The following is a 20,129-nucleotide window of genomic DNA, read 5'->3' as shown; positions in this document are numbered from 1 at the left end:
TTAAGAGTTTCTCACTGAGTGGTTGTTTCAAAGCTTTAGCCCTAAGACAGTGGTAGTTTTATCTAGGAACCATCTCTGGTGACAGACTGTGGCTGGATAATGAGCATTGGCAAGATGCTCAGCATATTGTCCAGGAGAGGTCGCCCTGGGTTTGTAGCATTGTCATATACACTATACTGTAGTATCAATGTGCCTGGGTGATTGTAAGCTGCAAGAGAGGCGGGCCTGGGAAGGTGCAGGCGGGTCCCTCCCTAACACGGCAATAGAATGATAGGATTCAGAGGAGGAAGCATGGGCAGCAGATAAGATTCTTCTACAGAACAACCTGCCAGTGTCACCTTTATCTCCCCTGCTACTTGCTGCTCACATGCTCTGAACCTGCTCCTGATGCATTACTCAGGGACACATTTTGTGCCTCAGGACCCTGGTTATTTGTTTTAGCTTTTGATACGATCTGGATAAAAAGACATCCGTTTCCTCGTCCTTTTTTTTTTTTTTTTTTTGGTCCAACAAAAAAAAGAAATGGGTCCCAGACATCACTGGACGGAGAGTCCTGGGACTGACATGATCTGCAGAACGGCGATTGCATGTTTGCTTTTCTCAGCAGGTAACTTGTTTTCTTTTGTCCTTTCAAGTTTCCCTGTGTAAGATAACGTGTTGCTGGTCACGGGGAGTGAAGGGAACAGGTGGATGGGGATCGCTGGGGTATCTCAGATCTGTAGCCATTGATGTTGTTAGAAACAGTCTTGGTAATGTGCATAACTTCGTAAAACACTTTGCTGCCAGAGGAGTATATAACTAAGACACTGTCTGATCTGCAATATGTTGAGGGCACATCTGTCAGGGAAGGGTATATGACAGAGAGCATGCAGCTGTTCAAATGTTAGTTGTGGAAGGTTAATGATATATGTATGTATATATATATATATATACACACACACATATATATATATATATATATGTGTGTGTATATATGTTTATATATGTATATATGTGTGTGCGTGTGTGTGTGTGTGTGTGTGTGTGTGTGTGTGTGTGTGTATATATATATATATATATATATATATATATATACACACACACATACTGTATATACAAATAAAACAGATATGTAGGTGTTTGTGTGTGTATACTGTATGAGAGAGAGAATGCCATGTATGCAAACAAATATAGCTTACAATTGGTAAGTGTCATAAATAGTATATATAAAAGACCACCAAAATCAAAAAGGGTTAGGTGTTTACATAAAATTGGCACCAATGTTATTATTATTCCATTTATATATGCTGACCATGTGTGCAGCACTTTACACAAAGGGTGACCAGCACCTGTACAAGTCGGGTCACACAATAGGGACATAGAAATAAAGTAGATTTCCAAATAAAATCTTGACTGCACATTAGGACTGGAAATACATTTTTGGACCTTTTTCAACGCTAAAAACTGCTGGTGACGCAACTGTACAAAGCGACGGCGGTTTTACAGCTGAGAGACGCTTAGCACTGTGACTGTACTGCAACCTTTATTTTCTCCATTTTTGGGAAACATGACTTATGGTCACAACTACATTTTCCTGTAAAGACAAAATCCCTGGAGCTGAAATATGTTATTTTTCCTGAGTTATGTAGCTTTTAAGCACCCTGGACAAGAATTATTGAACGGCATGAAAGAGGGTTCCCACCGGCTCAGCCTCACTCCGAAGAATAATATAAATGAACAATATCATCGAGGTACAGTATGTGGTGTTGCAACACTATTTCAGGGAACCAAGGGTCGGACATCACTATTACTGGTATATAGTATAGATGTGACACATGAAGTGATTAGGTGCACAGTGACGGGGTTAATGGACTTTTCCTATAAATCCTAGAATAGTAGTCAAAAGAGAGGTTTCCCCGCACTCCCACACATGCAAAGTAATATATAATAATGACAAGTGTATTTATAAATGTGTGTAGATCAGAAAACTCCACATAAGACTGACATTGTTTTGTGAACATTTGATCAAAACAAGCAATAAAAGCCACATAAGAGTTCCCATCAGTCGAAGGGAAAGCTCACAAAACAGAAGAGCTAGAGAAAAAGCTGTTCGGAGCTTCACAGGCCACATCAATCTCTATTACAAGAATCCCTAACCAGAAAAAAATAAATATTGTGTATGGCAGAAATGTGGTCAGCCGCCTGTGATCAATATAGTGTGAGCTCTTGTACACATACAGTATGTTGATATTTAGAGCACAGGAGGAAATAATCAATAAAGTAGTAGCATAAAACGTACTTATTAAAAAAAAAAACTGGCACGGGGAGTCAGAAAAATATTGCTATCACACAATTTCTTCTGTCTCATACAGAGATAAACAGGGGGGCAAACGTTTCCAAGCCAGAAAGGGCCTTCTTCTGGTACTTCTCTTGTGGGACGAGAATTACATTTTAAAAAAGACCCTTAATCAAAGGTCAAAAACAGATTACTAGCTGTAAATGTCCAAATCGCAGTTACAGTAGCAGAGAGCAGATCGCTCTTGTGTGGATACTCACCGTTTTGGAGTGTTTCTCAAGATGTCCTCCTGTGTCCGCAGGCCTCTGTTTCGGGTAAACCCAGCCGGTTAAGCAGAGAATAAAGAGGTTGAAACCTTGGGAACCAGGAGAGTGGGGGAAGAAATATATATTATTTTACTTCTAGTAAAATATTAACATAAAATAAATGAGTCAAGCGACATGGATTGTTGCTTTAGGAATATAGAGAACAAAATGGAGGTATTGCTGCTGCAGTGCATCTATTTTTTTTCTCTTACAGTTATTCATAACTGGGAACTGCACTTAAGGCCACTTTCATGATATATATTTAGAAAAATTAGCACACCCAGGGGTTTCTTGGAATGGCCGCAGGCAACTACGTTTGTGGTAAGCCAATCCGCAAGAGCAAGGTAACAGCGCGTCACACTGACATCACTGGGAGGGAATTAATAGGGCCACTTCTATTTTTTAATAGATGCTTAAAAGTCTTTTTAATAACATGATATCTGGAGCTATGACCAACGCACAAAATTGCACTTAAAAAAAAAAAAAATATATATATATATATATATATACAGTATATATATATATATACAGTATATATATATATAAAAACATTTTTGTTTTTATTTTAAAGAGTCGGTCCCTGGCGAATAAAATAATAATAATTAAAATAATAAATAAAAATAACCTATTTATTAAATGTGATTGGCTCCCTCAGGTTGAATAGCCAGCCCTATTATTTTACTTATTTGTATCCTGTGAATTTCTTTTCTCCTTTTCTTTGAGTCCATTTATCACTTTGATGTGGCATAATGTTTTTGTTTAAATGAATGACAAAAATAAAAGCAGCAACTTACCTGTAGATTTGAGGATTGATAAGCCGTCTTAAAATACAGGTATGAGATAAAGATTGGGTAAACCCTAAAGAGCATGTATTTCAAATGGAAATGCTAAAAAGTTGAAACAATAATATTTTAAATTGGACATTCTTTTAAAATAAAGTGTCACTTTTCTACATCAAATAAAAATACCACTTGTCAACACATTGACATGTCTCAGACAGGTCTGCAACCCTTATTTCCCCATTATCTCTTAGCATGCAATGCTTCCACTGCAGCCAGGAATTCTGGGTAATGACATGCAAATGCGCACTCACAGTGTCTCACGTTTTTGCTACATATAACCTATTAAACATGCCACTGTCCTTAGTTTCTAGGATGGACTGCCCACTTACCGTCTTTAGGCTAATGCCACATGATAAACTACCACTTGGGCAATTCTCAGATCAGCAAGGGTCACATACGCAAAAATCATTACTGTCTTTAGCTCATAAATATGTCAGGGTTTCCAGCGGGTGATGTCTGGCTGCTGCTGTGAATCATGTCAGCAGGTGTTTTGGTGGCCTTGTGTGTAATCTGAACCAGCAAGGAGGAGATAGCAGGTGGGGTACAAGCTCATCATACGTGCTGTATACTGGAAACACAAACAAGCTCAGGAGTTTGTGTTGATTATTTTTTAATCACAGTTGATCCTGCAAACATTAGGTTTCCAGTAAGATCCAACCGCTTTTGCATAACCAGGTAGTTGAGAAGAGGAACATTAAATGAGGCAGCCTAACAGTTTTCTCTTGAGCACACTGTACAGGGCACAGTTTCATTGCTTCAATGCTCGAGTGGACAGAGAAATTCGCACAGAAAGATAGAAGAAATTAGTAGGATACCGAAGAAGAAGAAGAAAAAGTCCCTTTTTTTAGGTGAGCTCAGTATCCTCTCAAAGCAATATAATACGTCACTTTTTGTTCAGAAATATGAGTAAGGAATAATAAAAGGGTTAAAAAACAAAATACATACTAGTGCTCGTATGCAAATATATCCTTATAAAAGCTGCCTTTAGAAACAAATGTGTTCAAGGCCCCTAATTCCACAAATGTGTTAAACGGGCAAATATTGGACCCCCTTTGTCAGTTGGTCAGAATAATACATAGGAATCATTAATCACATTTTAACTACCTAACAGATTCCATTAATACCAACTCCGACAATCTACAAAATGAACATACTAATATATATATACATATACACACACACACACACACACACACACACACACACACACACACACACACACACACACACACACACACAGTGGTTGACAAATCACCAAAAAATCTACTCGCCACACAAAAAAATCTACTCGCCACCTAGTACCAAACGTGTGCTGCTTGGGCCAATATTTACTCGCCCGGGGGTTAAATCCACTCGCCCGGGGCGAGCAAATGTATAGGTTTGTTGAACACTGTATATATATATATATATATATATATATACACATACACACACATACCTACATACCTGTTTTATTTGTATATACAGTATATGTATATATATATATATATATATATATATATATATATATATGTATGTTTATATATATGTGTGTGTGTGTGCACGCGCGCGTGTCTGTGTGTGTGCACGCGCGCGTGTGTGTGTGTGTATGTATGGTGCTCAGCTATAAAGCCTTCAAGTGAATAGGCTAAACGGTGCCTTACGACTTTGCACCACTTAGTAAATAGTGCCCATAAGGATATTGAAACTCTTCAGCATTAAAAAAAAGTTCTGCCAAGACAAAACATTAATTAAGAAAACCTCACACCAGAGATCCTTCCCGGTGACGTTAGGCCAATTTTGTGAATTGCCCACTATTTTAGCCTCAAACCCACACAAGTAAATGACAAACAAGCAACAGGAGAATCCCTTTCCAGCGTGTGGAAATGTCAGCATTGTCTCGTGTGCAGAGTATGCATTTTTGGGGAGAGCTGTCAAGGGAATCTGGATGGATTTGATGCTTTAGTTGTGGGTGATATTTACAATGTACTGTCTGCTACTTGTTCATTAGGCTGTTTCACTGACAACTTGCTCATTGTTTATGGAAGATGTTTGAAACCCGTTAAATGTTATCAAGCAATGACATTTCAATGAATATGTGAAAATAATGTCAGCATGGAAACAGATGAGACAATGGATTAGTAGTTGGAAAACTCTTACATGTCGGGTAGCAGCTGTTTTTTTTTTTTAGTTGATTAGCCTTTTTTGTAAAGAATTATTGAATGTAATATTGCTGCATGCGTTTGACATGAAGAATGGAGGACACTGTGGATAAGATGTTGGAAAACAATTTTGGAGCAAAACGTAGACAAGGAGCATGTTTCACGTTGTACATTTTTGCTCCAGTGAATTAAAATAATTGCTCCAATTTTTGCTGCGTGCACTAGTTTGGGATTTGTGGAGTGTGAATAGGAGGAGTTACCAGTCACACATACAGTATTATAATGTGAAATATCAAACTCCTGTGTTGCTTCATTTTGTTTCCCTTTGTGCCCTCCCAAAAAATATCCACTGGGCCTTACGTGGCATCAACCTCTCTTCTTAACAATCTGCGTCATGTGCAAGAATGTTGACTAAGGGACTTCCTATACTGTATATGATGGACAAAAGATCTTCAAAATGAAGCTTTGCGCAAAGGCACATTTTGCATTGATACATTCTCCCTTCAAATACCTAAACTCAACCTCAGATTTGGAATGTAAAAAAAAAAAATACAGATATTTAGGGCTGTATTATTAAGCGGTGCTATACAGCAAGACTCCAACCGGCACCATAAGACACCGTCTGAGCCTTTCACTTGAATGAGCCTCAGGTTTCTTCTGGCCTTGTTTTAGTAGAAGCACTTAATAAAAATTGCCTTTTAAGTTTTGATGATAAAGCCCACCAGGAGCTGTAATAATTAATATTCTATTTGATGATGTGTGCAAAAATGTACTTAATATGTGAATTTGTTTTATTGCTAAGTGTTAACATACATGAAGATTATATATGTAAGACATGAGATATGTATTAAGATTCAGGTACTGTAGCGCTTTAAAATTGTCACTGGCACGAATTGTGGTAATCCACACCTTGTAGTCTAGTATCATCGCACTTTAACCGCTATAATTGGGGTTGTCAGGTGTCCAGTATTGAAACGGGCTGTCCTGTATTTCGACACTGTCCAGTAAAAAATGAGAGGTAATACTAGACATGTGTGTGTCCAGTATTGCCTCTCTGAACACAGTGACCTGACCTGCTTGGGGGCCCGCAGGATTTCCCTGAGTATGGAGAGAGCAGAGCTATTGCTAGGGGGTTGGACAGCTTCCGCCATCCTGTTTGGCTGCTGCGGGGTAATGCAGCCAACCAGGAGGTGTCAAGAGCCTGGAGATGGGGTCAAAAAGAGGAGGAAACTGCATGGAGCATGTGTCGAGCGCATCGCACCTTTCACCACTGTGTCCAGTATTTTTGAAGAGGCCGCCTTGCAACTCTAGCTACAATTCATGTATGTACATGTGTGCTTTTATCAAGATAAAGATGTTAAGGGCAAATAGAAACGTTGAACAGTGTATAGAACTCCTTGTTCTTGCGGCTCCTATGGGTCAATAGAAAACCACAACATCATTGGTTGCAGCTTCCTATTGGATGGCTATTTAAATCCCATTTAAAAACCTGGAAGTAACACTGGTACGTTTACATGTAAGTATCTCAGGAACCTGGGTTCGGCCGGGGGGGGGGAGGGGGCGACTTTGGAGTTAAAAATAGCGCTACCGCGTGCATCTCTGGAGGACCCCCAGGTTCTCATACTGTAACAGAAAAGGGGATTAATTAGGTAGGGTTGGTGCTATGAAGTCCAATAATACAGTATTACACATTATTTCATGAAGCGTAAACTAACACTTACATTCGCCCTTGGGCTGGCTGTACCAAGATGACAGAACAAGGTCAGAGCGCCCAAGGTTTTATCTGAAGCTCTTTGAGCCTGTTCACCACACTGAAATGAAACTGAGTAGGCAAACAGCTTGCAAAACACTACTGAACATGGTCATAAAGTGTGCATGATGTACAGTAGACTTGACACACTAGTTATTGTTTGTTGACTCCAAAGCTAAGGGTTTTGATAATTGCATGACAAACACAAAGCTGTAAGAACAAAGCTGGGGAAAATGTACAGTATGTAGACACATTCATTTAATCAGTGAATGGCTTTTCATATGTAGTAACAAGCCACTTTTATATCTACTATATATTTTGGAAAGTTGTTAGTCTGTCTGTTCGCTATGCATTTGAATACCTCTTAAGAGATTGTAACCACATTTTGCATGATGGTTCCTGAGATCATGGATCAGGTTTTTGTCTATGTTTATATACAATTGGCCGCCATGTTGAATCAAGATGGCGGACTGAACCTTTCACAACTGCACTGATTTGAACCAAATTTGCTAGGATTGTAAGTACTGTAGCTGGACTGAATTTAGAAAATCCACGTTTTGCACATGGTCAACTTTATGTTGGATGCTCCAGAGTGGGAACTGGAAAATATGTGTGTGCTTTTGCACGTGATGAAAAACCCAAAAATATAGTTTACCCAACAGCATTACAATAAAAAGACATACATTATTTTTTTCATTAAGAAACTTAAAAATGAAGTTATCTATTTAAAAATCTCAGTATTTTTTGCTTTCTTAGAATTCCCGAGCAACACCGGGTATTTTCAGCTATGTTTTATATCACTTTATGTTCTATGATATTTATGGCAGGCATCTGCAGCATCCTATGGTAGGCTCTAACTCCCAAGTCCCAGGGTCCTATATCTCCTTTGCCCAGTCCTTTCTCACTTATAGGGCTTTATTCTAGAAAGTGTGATAGCGCCATTTCGCCTGAAATGTCCCACTCAATGAGGCTCATAGTATTTTTTAAATGAGGAATCTTATCATGTACCATAGGACTGGCATGCTACCAAGGCATATACATATGCATCAATGAATATGCCAGAGTACTAGTTGCTTGGTTATTGTTGCTGCTCAGAGCTTGTAGCATTCCAAAATTACCTTATTGGCCCGAACATAGTGCGACCTCGCACATAATACGACCCCTACACGAAAAATAAAAGGTGTTAGGCTGCGCATATACTTTAACGCGGGTACAGTTTTTGAAAGGACATTTTTAAGAAAATAAACATAGCATTATATTCAGGCCAATATGGTATTTACATTTAATAATTTTTTTTTTTTTTTTTTTTAAAGATGAATTTTGTATATGCAGTCGGTATAAATGGAGAAATTATATGTAAGCACTCCGGACATATATATAAAAATATCCGATGCTTCAAAAAATAATATGGAAAAGTATACATACAAAATATAAACATATCCCAATATATTTTATATATAAAGTATTGTTTCAAAAAATATTTACCATTTTGTTTGAAATCTGTCACTTGTTAAATGCTGCTTTCTAAGGTGTGCGAAAAGCAGCCTCCCTGCCTGTCCACCCAGATACAGGCTTTACTGCCAAAGTGGCTGACCGGGACATTTGTGTACAAAATATCCCTTTTACTTCAATGGGAAGAGTTTCTGTATTGGTGTAATTTGATCATGTGATTGGATGTGAGCTCTATATACAGTATATTATGGGTGGGCCCAGTTTCAATTATATACCCTCAAGAATGCTCTAAGGTAGAAATTCTTTGTTAGTGGTTTCTACTCTTCTTTGCAGGGTATCTCCCAGTATCTACTGTATTTTGTAAGTTTTTTTTTAATTTTGTTTTCTATTCAAGCTTATTTTGTTTTAGACTGTCATGAAAATGTCATTAGATATTATGTATTTTAATCCATCTGGTGCTTCAGGGGTTTATGTTGATACAGTTTGATTTAAAAAAATATTTTATGGGCTGCTTGCCCCTTGGTCAGGCCTTGTTGTAAGACTGTTAGAATCTAGAGATGTACAGTATGTAAATTAGGGTTCTCCCAACACTAACGTAAACAGGACTCTGGCTCAAGGTATTTCAAAGCTTAAAGTCTGTTTGGTAGAAGAGTTTTTTTTTCACTGTGTCATAAAATTGTTAATCTAACAACCGATTTACGACGGGCTGGGCTTACACTGGTTCCATAAGGAAAGAATGTATTAAAGTCTCGGAAAAGATTATGAAAATTAGATTTCAACAGAGGCGTGTTTGGACTAAACACGTGATATCTCCTGTCCCTGAACCAGTGGCATCTATGGGGAATATCTATTGCATTTGATAATTTATGGGATTTTCTGTCTATGTGTATCCTTTTTATTTGAGATGCTGTTCTGTAATTATAGTAATTGTATGTTTCTTGTAATCCTTTTTCTGTAACCTAAGCACTGTATTTATATATATATATTTATATATATATATATATATATATATATATATATAAAAATGTTTTAATAAGTAATGCTTTGGGCTCTGAATGAACTGTTGCACGCTCTGGGGCGAGTATTTACGTTTTTGTGCATAGTTTTCTATAATAAACAGGGACCTGGGGCCCTGGCAAATATTCATTTTCCATCTTAGGTGGTGGAAGTGTATAGATATGATTGCAATTGAGTAATCGGTTAATATTAACTCATCGGAGGTACCTTTGCAGAGGAGTAATACACCAAAAAGAAAAAAGACCTCAGTAGATAATAGCGCTCAATATCACTAATGTACCTTTGCAGAGGAGAAAGGCGAGTTGGCTAGAGTAGCCGTGTGTATTAACCCTTGTTGCATATTTAAGTCATGTGCCCACTTGTGTGCTGTTCGTGATAGTGATATACCAGTATTGGGACGGATTTTGGGGAGATGTTAACTCATTTGACGGACCTTTGCGAAGGTGAAGAGTGGGGCAGCTTGTGAGTTGTGTATTAACCCTTCTCCTGTAGAGGAGATACTGTCCATTTGAGGGACCTCTGCGGAGGTGAAAACTGCCAGCGCTTGCGAGCGTGAGTATTAACCCTTGTCCCGTGTACAGGTCACATGCTCACAGGGGTGCCGTACGTGACATAGACCTAGTGCTCTAGTTCTTGTTTGTCTCTTATAAGACCACCATTATTTGATGGGCATTTATACTGAAGTAGGAGAGAAGGTCCAGGCACTCAGTCTTTGCAAATAAAGAAATATTTAATCCAGCATAAAGTCCAACGTTTCGACTGCGTATAAGCAGTCTTTGTCAAGGTGAGAGCTCTGTTATACTGAAGCACAGGTCATTTTTTCTACTTCTGGAACGGCCCCTTTCCTGTTTTTATAGATGAAAACTGCTATGTAGTTATTTCATTTTTGAACTTGGTGAAACAGCTACTGTAAATGTGAGTTGTACAGCATTCATGTAGCAGGTGACAATGGAAAAAATGTTGAAGAACCACTGCACATCCCACAAACATAAGTGGCAGTCATGGGAATTTACATGGGACAAGAGTTATGGCTCTCAATTAACTTGTTAGTGGGTGTTCTTTTACAGCTCCCATGACTGGGCCCCATAGATTTTGGTACATTTTTTTTGTAAAACATAAAATGACATCCTCTGTATAAATAAGGATCATGCAGATAAAATTATTTTTAATTCACAGGCTGACTCTATTAATTACACAGTTCCAAAATAGAACATGATCCATATAATTTGCTGGAAATAATGCAGGCAAACAGTAGCATTGAGCCCTCCTGTGTGAAATCTGGAATATGGCATGACTGTGATGTTTTGCTGTGAAGGTGTGGGGATATATTCTGACAGGTCACATCTAGAGGGCATGTTGGAGATTTAGTATGCTGTGAAGTTGCTTCCGCCTGTTGAAGAAGATTGTTGACATTGGAATGGTGCTGATTTCTTCTCCAGAACTGGGAAGACAGCTTTACAGCATATTAAATAGAGGCCAAAGTATCATGGTTCAAAAACATCAGCTTTGCGTTAATTGCGTTGATGGTAGGGTCCCTATTTAATATGCTGTGAAGCTGTCTTACCAATGTTTGACAATAGTTCAGCTTCATTCAAAGGATCCCTTTTCTGCAGCACTTGCATTTTGTGCATCCGTATTAACTACCATGTCTAGTAAACTTGCATTAAATATATAAAACTTGATCAGTTTCTCACTATTGTTCTACTTTCGCTTGTTATATAGTGGTCTACATATTGAGGCAATATTGGAGTAAAATTGACCTAGTGTCATTTTCATCGTGCATCTCTTAAGTATGAATTTGTCAAGTTCCTTTACATTTTGTTAGCCACGTGTGCGTCAACTTGCAATTCACACATTGATAATGGGAGGACTTAGGGAAGACTTGATGCAAATTTTAACATGAGTTTTTCATCACTCTACATCAGTGTGCTTCAACTAATTCTCTGATTAGGAAAGAAAATATCCATGATTAGGGGCTAGACGTGTACTTTAATGTATTTTTATATACATATTTAAAAGGACTTAAAAAGTTGCATACGTCAAACTGTAGCATTGGTCCTACATATTTTTATCACCTCCGCTTTACAGTGAGTTTCATCAGAAAAAATTGCACTCAGCTGATAGAGCATCTGCAATGTAATGATCAGGGTCATACAGTCCGATAGCCACTGAAAGGTCCTTTGGGCGATGGACTTGGCCCACTGGTCACATGTTGAAGAACCCTGCCCTACACTTTTTAATAGTGTCAGCAAAGCCCACGTGGCTAACAATCTGCAAGAAACTGTTCTTTCTATTTGGTATTGCTGCAATCATAAGTGGTTCAGTTGATAAAAACAAACTTTTCGGTGAGTTGACACATCACCCAACAGACTTCTATTTCTCAAGGCTCTGCCATTAGTCTCCTGCTATCAGTTTGTATAAAAGCTTTGATGCAATTAATTCTGTCAGAATTTCTTACATAAATTGTTTGCAGTGATATATGCTCAAAGTGCTTGATGTTCAGAAACAGGCACATTTATTTTTTTTGCTGTTAAGCAGATTGGATTTAAAAGCTTCGAGCAGGAGTAATGGATCCCAGTGAATCTTTTCACAAAATAATAAAGACGAGTTCAAGTAGAGTACGGACCACTTACCGCAACAGCAAAAAAGGATGAGCTCAAGAGGTGATTCCAATAAAAATATACATTTATTAAATCACATGGTTCAAGATGTAACAAAACGCACCTACGCATTTCGCGCAACCGTGCTTTATGAAGGCTTGAACGGTTGAAACGCGTCGGTGCAGGGTTTTTTTTTACCTCCTGGTCTATGTGATTTAATAAATGTATATTTTTAAGCTTGTCCTTTTGTGCTGTCGCGGTAAGTGCTCTGTACTCTGCTTCAACTACTTTAACGGACACCCTGCTATAAGTGAGTTGTCTGTTTGTATGGACTTATCGTTGTCCCAAGTTTAAAGTTTTCAGCTTATAAGTTTTGGAAGATGTTTATTGCACTGTATTGTTTGGGAGCCATTTCTGGACTCCACTAGGCATTTTGTTATTCCTCCTTTATATACCTACCATTCACTATTGAGGACATTCTGGACATTATTTGATGTATAGCCTTATTTATTTGGAGCCTATACTGAATCTGAGCACCATACCATACTGGACTTTATTCGGACAAAATAATAGTGATAGTTTATGTACAGTGTTTTCAGCCAGTTCCAAATGAACAACTATTATGTACATTTAGAATATAGTGTTCTTCAATCTGTTCACTACACCCTACATAAATAATAACTAGAAAGTAAAAAAACACCATCAATTCTGCCCCTTTTGTATAAATTTGTAACATGGTCAAGTTATTATTACAGGACTTTCTCTTATATGTAGTGTGAAAAGCCTGACAAAAGAGTGCCAAAACATTGATATAAAATGTTAATGTCAACACAGAGCATGTGTGCAACCTGTGTCCTACAAAAAGGATAGGCACACTATTCTATTAACTGTCCGCCACTACTGCATTAAAAAATAAATAAAATGTGAGGGGAAACCAGGAATTCGCATGACTTGTTTGTCACTTCTAGCATGATTCTTCAGTATTGTTAGAGCATAATGGTTAACATAAAATTTCCATGAGTCAAACTAAACCTGTTTTGAGCTTTTCAATTTCCATTTTCAAAAGAACATGCACATTCAGTACATTGCAACCATTGTCTCTTTTTGCTTATGTATAGAAATTGTATACACTTTTCTAATGTCATATATATATATATAATTAGTCATGGGTATATGGTATCACACATAGATGCTATGTAATTAAATTATATGTAGAACTGATTTCAAGCTTTCCCTTTGAATTTTTTTTTCTAATCCCAGCAACAGCTGCCACTTAACTATTAATATTCCCTTGTAAATACAGCGATAAAATCTGATAAGATGGGAGTTCACTTTATTATGTCTTGCAAAATATCACATTGTGTTTTTGTTATGGGTAATTGACCTGATCAGTGTGAACCTCCTTTCCTCAGTGAAAAAAAATCAGACAGGTTCGTGTTACTTCATTTTTTTTGTTGTTGCAAAGTTTCACAAATTAAATGAGCACCGAAATATGTTGCATGTCCAAAATGTTAAGCATTATGAGGATGTTACAGTACATCAAAGTCTGATGGCAGCACTACTAGGGCAGCACTGGGATGAACAAACTGACTGATTTATCAAATGAAAAAAATAAACAAACATTGTTTTAAATGAGGCTGGTTTCTCTGTTACCCTCTTCAGTGCCCTATTGATGTACGGTGTACATCAAGAAAGTGCCAGCCGAGGGTCCCTTATGACGTACACCGTCATTGCCCTTTGCTATTTTTTTAGGGGCTGTACGGGAGCGCTGATGGCATACCACACTGAAGGGGATGGGGGAGCGTCATATATATCCGTAACTCAAAACTGATTACGCGATCGCTCATTGAGCGGTGACGTGATCTGGAAGGGCCAGCAGGTCCGTGGCCACGGAGGTGGCACGACCCAATGGCACTGAAGCGGTTAATTCTGGTGCACACCATGTGGCCCATTCAGTAGAATGGTAAATATTGTCCTGGTTTGTCCCATGTTGAAGAAAATGTCTCAACAATATTCAAATAAAAACGTAAGGGAAATGGAAAACTCAACGCAGAACCATTTTTCCAAATGCAGTTTCTGCCTTAGAAATGTTGGATATGGGAACTTGTGCGTACAGTATGTTACGGCTTGTGTCCCCACTATCCTGAAGTCATGTCCCATGTTGATACCCAGTTCCTAAGCATCTTCAGCCATGTTCTGTTTTGATCTTGCTATTTTGCACTTAAAACTGTGTGGAAATTTTTCCCCCCACAAATATCTTTATTAGAGGTACATACAACTTGTTTACAATTGCTTTTCATGCACAACAGAGAACAGAGTATATCACGTACAATATATTGCAACCGACATGTCTAATTTCTCACGGCTCCGCTTGTTATAGTTATTAATTTATTTATTTTTCTTGGTAAATGTTTGCGTTTCAATTGCGCGTGAAATAATTTGTCACCCATGAATATGTTCATTGATCTTGTATTAGGAAAAAGGTAGGTGTTCCCAGCACTCAATAAAAATAGGGAATAATATTGCAACACTAAGTTGTATCAAAAAAAGTGGAATTGTATTGAAAATTAATCAATATGAGAATTTATATACATAGACAGATACAGCATGAATACACATATCTAGGACAAATATTATACCAATACATGTAAGTCTAACTGGCACATGGGTGAGGTAGGTGAATGGGACAAAGGGAACACAAAACAAAAGGGGGGTGGGGTTAAAAAACAAAGGGAAAACAATAGCCAAAAAAGGGCAATATAGGGAGTTGATGTGGTGGAAAAAAGGAGGGCAATATTTGGGGGCTGAATGCCCCTTCCTCAGGCCCGTTCCCATGGCACCTCTCAAGAGGGACACGTGGTACTTCCCTTTGACCTAAACCACAAAGGTCCATCCGTAAAAATAGGGAAACTGCACTGAAAGAATCTAATAGATTCTAACGAGCATAGCAATCATTGTAACAGGGAACACCCCAATTAAACCAGATAGTATGAATAACCTAGAAGGGAGATCAAAATAAGGCTTCGTTGTAAACAATTACCCTCTATGCAGAAGGTATACTCCAAGTAAACAGTTAATGGGTATAGTCAGTCTAATACAACAGGTAAGCTTTGCCTCATATAATGAAAAAACACACGAACGCCATACGTTACAAGAGCAGAGTTGTCAGTCTTTCTTGAGCAGCTGCCAGCAATGTGTAGCAGCTGCTGAATGATCTTTAAAGGCAGGGGGGCGGAGTCAATCCCCTACGGTGCTTCCCATTGGATGCCGTGTATTGTAGCAAATAGGAAGCACCAAAGGGGATTGACTCTGCCCCTTTGATAAAGTGCTCTGGCATGAAACGCGTAGGTGCGTTCATTTAGTCCTATTGTTGCTGAGCCTCCAATAATTTGATCTGCTTATTTGGAGATTGCCTTGGATTTTTTTTCATTTTTGTCAAGTTTGGCTGTCGTTGGACTGTGCTCTGTTGCACATCACATCTCTGGATCTTCACATAGCTCAGATTGCATGCCGTGGATGCTACCAAGATGTCCATGGAAGCTTGCATGTAATGAGCCATAGTGCCCTGATATATATCCAGCACACACACACACAAAACTTCTTGTTTCTTACTCGTGACACAGGTCCCTCAGGAGCAGAACTCAACGCTACCTAAACTTGGCTAAACAATGCTGACTCTCCCTTCACTCCTCCTTTAACCACTTTACATGTTGCTCTCTGGAGCTCACAAAGCCACATTGATGCACAGCATTTTAGGAGCAAGGCCATAGTTGCTGATACATATGTCCTCAAGATGACAGATTCTCTGTTGCTTTATGAAAACATAACTGAGAACACTGAAGCAACAGAAAAAGTGATGGAGAACTGCTGAAAAATAGGGCTGGAGGCTGGTTAGAAAAATAAAAATGCTTTATTAAAGATGCATCATAGCAACAGCTACAAAAAAAGGTCCTCTGACGCGTTTCATGCCTAAGTGGCGCTTTATCAAAGAGTAACCTGTGTTCCAACCATAGTCCCTTTAAATAGCAGCTCCAATGAAGAGGTGAATTCGCGCCTAAACCAGCCAATCAAGTCAGCTGGTGTAGAGTCCCCGTAGCAAGCTACGGAAGCCTCATAGGGAAAAAACAACTCTGCCTTGGAAGCAGCAAAACCCGGAAAGACATAGATGTAGTGAATGAAAAAAAACAAAACAGCTCAATCATATTCCAAATGACACCTATGCTAAAAGAACATAGATGACAAGAAAACACAAAATAAACAATAATGAACAACGGAAACCTGTGAGTTAAAAACAGAATATATAAACAATGAAAAAGAAATATATATAAAAAAACATATATATTATGTGTGACTAATGAGTAAAAAAAGTAAATAAAGCAGAACACATAACCCTCAGAGTGACTAAAAACTAAACCCTAAACAAACACCAATTTGTATATATAATTATAAAAGTGCATATTTATATATGTATATATGTATCCATAAACACACAACTAAAATAAAAAGAAATGTAAAAAATATATCTAAAAATGAAACATACTATAATAGAGTGAACTCCAAAAGAAATAAATATTATTAAAAAAAGAAGAAGTAAGGAAGTGTATAAATATATACATACAGTATATATATGGACATAAAACATCACCTCTATAAACATCAATATGAATATATTATATATCAAATGACCCAATAGTCAATAAGTAAATGTGAAAGCATGAACATAAAAAACGAAAGATTATGAACTAATCATAATGTATTTAAATGATCTCAAAGATCGATGTGAATAGATTATGCATTAAATGACCCAATGTTCAATAAATGAATATAAAGGCATAAACATTAATAAAACAAAAAACAATAAGCTAGTAATGAGATAATAATATTAAACACAAATATTAAAGTAATACATAATTAAGGAAAATAAAGAAATATAAAGTGAGAAAGAAATGTACATAATAATAATCAATGATCTCAAATAATAATAATAAATAGAAAAATATATATATAAACTTATTAAATAACCAACATCAACCAAAATTGAAAATATCTAAATATATTGATTACATAAATAAATAATATAAAGCCCCATAATGAAACTATCTCCAAAGGAGAAGAATATGAAATATATATTTTACAAAAAATGAATTCATTCCCAATCTTGATTGATGCCAGACGGTTGCAAAGAATCCATACTGAAAATCCAGAACATCTCTCGTCTGTTGAGCATGTTCAATCTATCACCCCCACCCCCCCCCCCCCGAATAGGTGGGGGAACATGCTCAACAGCAGAAAAAGAGAAGTTCTGGATACCACCCTGTGGGCAATGAGCAAAATGTCTTGACACTGGGTGTGTGGTGGTACATTTTTTAATAGCTCTGACATGCTCCATTATCCTTAACTTTAATGGTCTGATAGTGCGACCAATGTAGTGCCTGCCACAGCCGCAATTGAGTTTATATATAATATAACTAGAAATGCAATTGATAAATGTAACAATCTTAATATTCTTTTTAGGTTTTATAGATTTGATACTAACAATTGGTATGACATATTGGCAGACAACACAATGGCCGCACTTAAAGAAACCTCTAGGTATATTGATCGACACCATTCCCTATCTTCTTTTAGGGAACATTGTGCTATATCTGATATGGAGGGGTTATTGTCCGAACAATATGATGATTTACAATGCAATGATGAGTCCTTGTCTAACTTTTTTGTCCATCAGCATACTGATTTTAGAAAGAAATCAACATTTATTCCTTATACATCTAAGGGTCCTTACATTACCACCTTCGAAAGACTAGTGGAACAGGATCTCAAAAAGCTGGCAGATAGTTGCACATTCAACCAAGCTCCCCATGGCAATCTTACAGAGGAGGAAAAAACAGAACTATTTAACCTCCAGATGGATCATACCATTGTTATAAAAAATGCCGATAAAGGGGGTGCGGTGGTTGTGCAATCCTCTGCCAGTTGTAAACAAGAAGCGCTCAGACAACTGGGAGATCCGGACTCATATAAGAAACTTGGCAAAGATCCCACTCGGGTTTTTTTGGAAGAATTGAGAACACTTTTAGATATGGGTAGAACATTATGTGTCCTCAATATCAAAGAGTTTGATTTCCTGCTATGTCCACATCCCATTTTTCCCATTTTTCACCATCTCCCAAAGATCCATAAGTCACTGCCCTGCCCTCCAGGCAGGCCCATAGTGGCTAGTATTGGATCTTTGGGAGATGGCGTCTCTCGTTATATTGATGGTTTTCTACAACCCTTGGTTCAATCACTGCCCTCATTTCTCAAAGACACCAACCAATTACTATCAGATTTGCAAAATATCAAATGGGAGACCTCCTTTTGTTGGGTTAGTATGGATGTCATGTCCTTGTATAGTATTATTCAACACGAACAAGGTATTGCTTCTGTACAACATTTTCTCCATCTATCCAATTTACCTACGACACTTTGTATATTTTTGGTTGAGGCTATTACTTTTTTACTCACACATAACTACTTCACTTTTGATTCACAATTTTATTTACAACTTAAAGGCACGGCTATGGGTACTTCATTTGCACCATTTTACGCTAATCTGTTTATGGGACTATGGTAATCTATCTTTATTTATAGTAATCAAAATATTTTTAGGAAACACATTAAATTCTATAGACAGTATATCGACGATTTGCTTTTGATTTGGGATGGTGATTTTCTTTCTTTTGAAACCTTTTTCAACACTTTGAACATCAATAATTATAATCTTACGTTTTCTTATGATTTTGATATTCAACACATCTGTTATTTGGACATAATGTTGTACATAGATATCAATAAGACAATTCAAACGGACATTTACAGGAAACCCAACTCTCGTAATGCATTCCTAATGGCTAATAGTAATCATGCTAGACCCCTTAAAAGGGGCAATTTGAAGGGACAGTTTTTGAGACTATAAAGACTCTGTTCCACCGAGGAGGCTTTTGAGACACAGGCTATGGACTTGGTTCATAGGTTCCAAATGAGGGGTTATGACCGATCACACATCATGGAGGCTCCCAAGGTGGTTAGATCATTTGATCAAGTAGATTTTCTCCCCAAGAATGATGATTCTAATAAAAGATATGGGGGAGAGGTCTCCCATCTTGTAAGAACAGGAACCGAAGTGGGCCCTATTTTATTACTCAACAGTGTAAACAAGCAGATTCAATTAGACATATCATTTACAAACATTGGGACACTTTAAAGTTAGACATGGACCTTAAAACTATTGTAGATGATGGACCGAAATTCGTCTTCAAGAAAGCCAAGTCATTGGCGGGCTTTTTATCACCCAGTCTGTTTCATTCACATCGTCAGCAGCATATCTCCAATATACCTAGAGGTTTCTTTAAGTGCGGCCATTGTGTTGTCTGCCAATATGCCATACCAATTGTTACTATCAAATCTATAAAACCTAAAAAGAATATTAAGATTGTTACATTTATCAATTGCATTTCTAGTTATATTATATATATACTCAATTGCGGCTGTGGCAGGCACTACATTGGTCGCACTATCAGACCATTAAAGTTAAGGATAATGGAGCATGTCAGAGCTATTAAAAAATGCACCACCACACACCCAGTGTCAAGACATTTTGCTCATTACCCACAGGGTGGTATCCAGAACTTCTCTTTTTCTGCTGTTGAGCATGTTCCCCCACCTATTTGGGGGGGGGGGGGGGGTGATAGATTGAACATGCTCA

The 20,129-nt window shown here is 37.7% G+C and overlaps 1 protein-coding gene across 2 annotated transcripts in view; it reads left to right on the top strand.

Moving 5' to 3' along the window:
• Positions 1-246: 246 nt before the first annotated feature.
• PARM1 (prostate androgen-regulated mucin-like protein 1) overlaps positions 247-20,129 on the top strand; it is a 100,973-nt gene continuing 81,090 nt past the window's right edge. The window contains exon 1 of one of the 2 annotated variants that reach the window (XM_075565414.1): positions 247-607. In XM_075565414.1, the coding sequence (XP_075421529.1) occupies positions 523-607 (85 nt within the window). In that variant the 5' untranslated portion in view covers positions 247-522. Of the gene's footprint in view, positions 608-1,587; positions 1,731-20,129 lie in introns of those variants that run through there. The other variant, XM_075565405.1, reaches the window with a different exon arrangement.

The sequence above is a fragment of the Ascaphus truei genome, chromosome 1 (assembly GCF_040206685.1).
Source record: "Ascaphus truei isolate aAscTru1 chromosome 1, aAscTru1.hap1, whole genome shotgun sequence".
Classification (NCBI taxonomy): domain Eukaryota; kingdom Metazoa; phylum Chordata; class Amphibia; order Anura; family Ascaphidae; genus Ascaphus; species Ascaphus truei.
The sequence above is the reverse complement of the archived record's forward strand: the minus strand, read 5'-3'. Positions and strand labels throughout refer to the sequence as shown.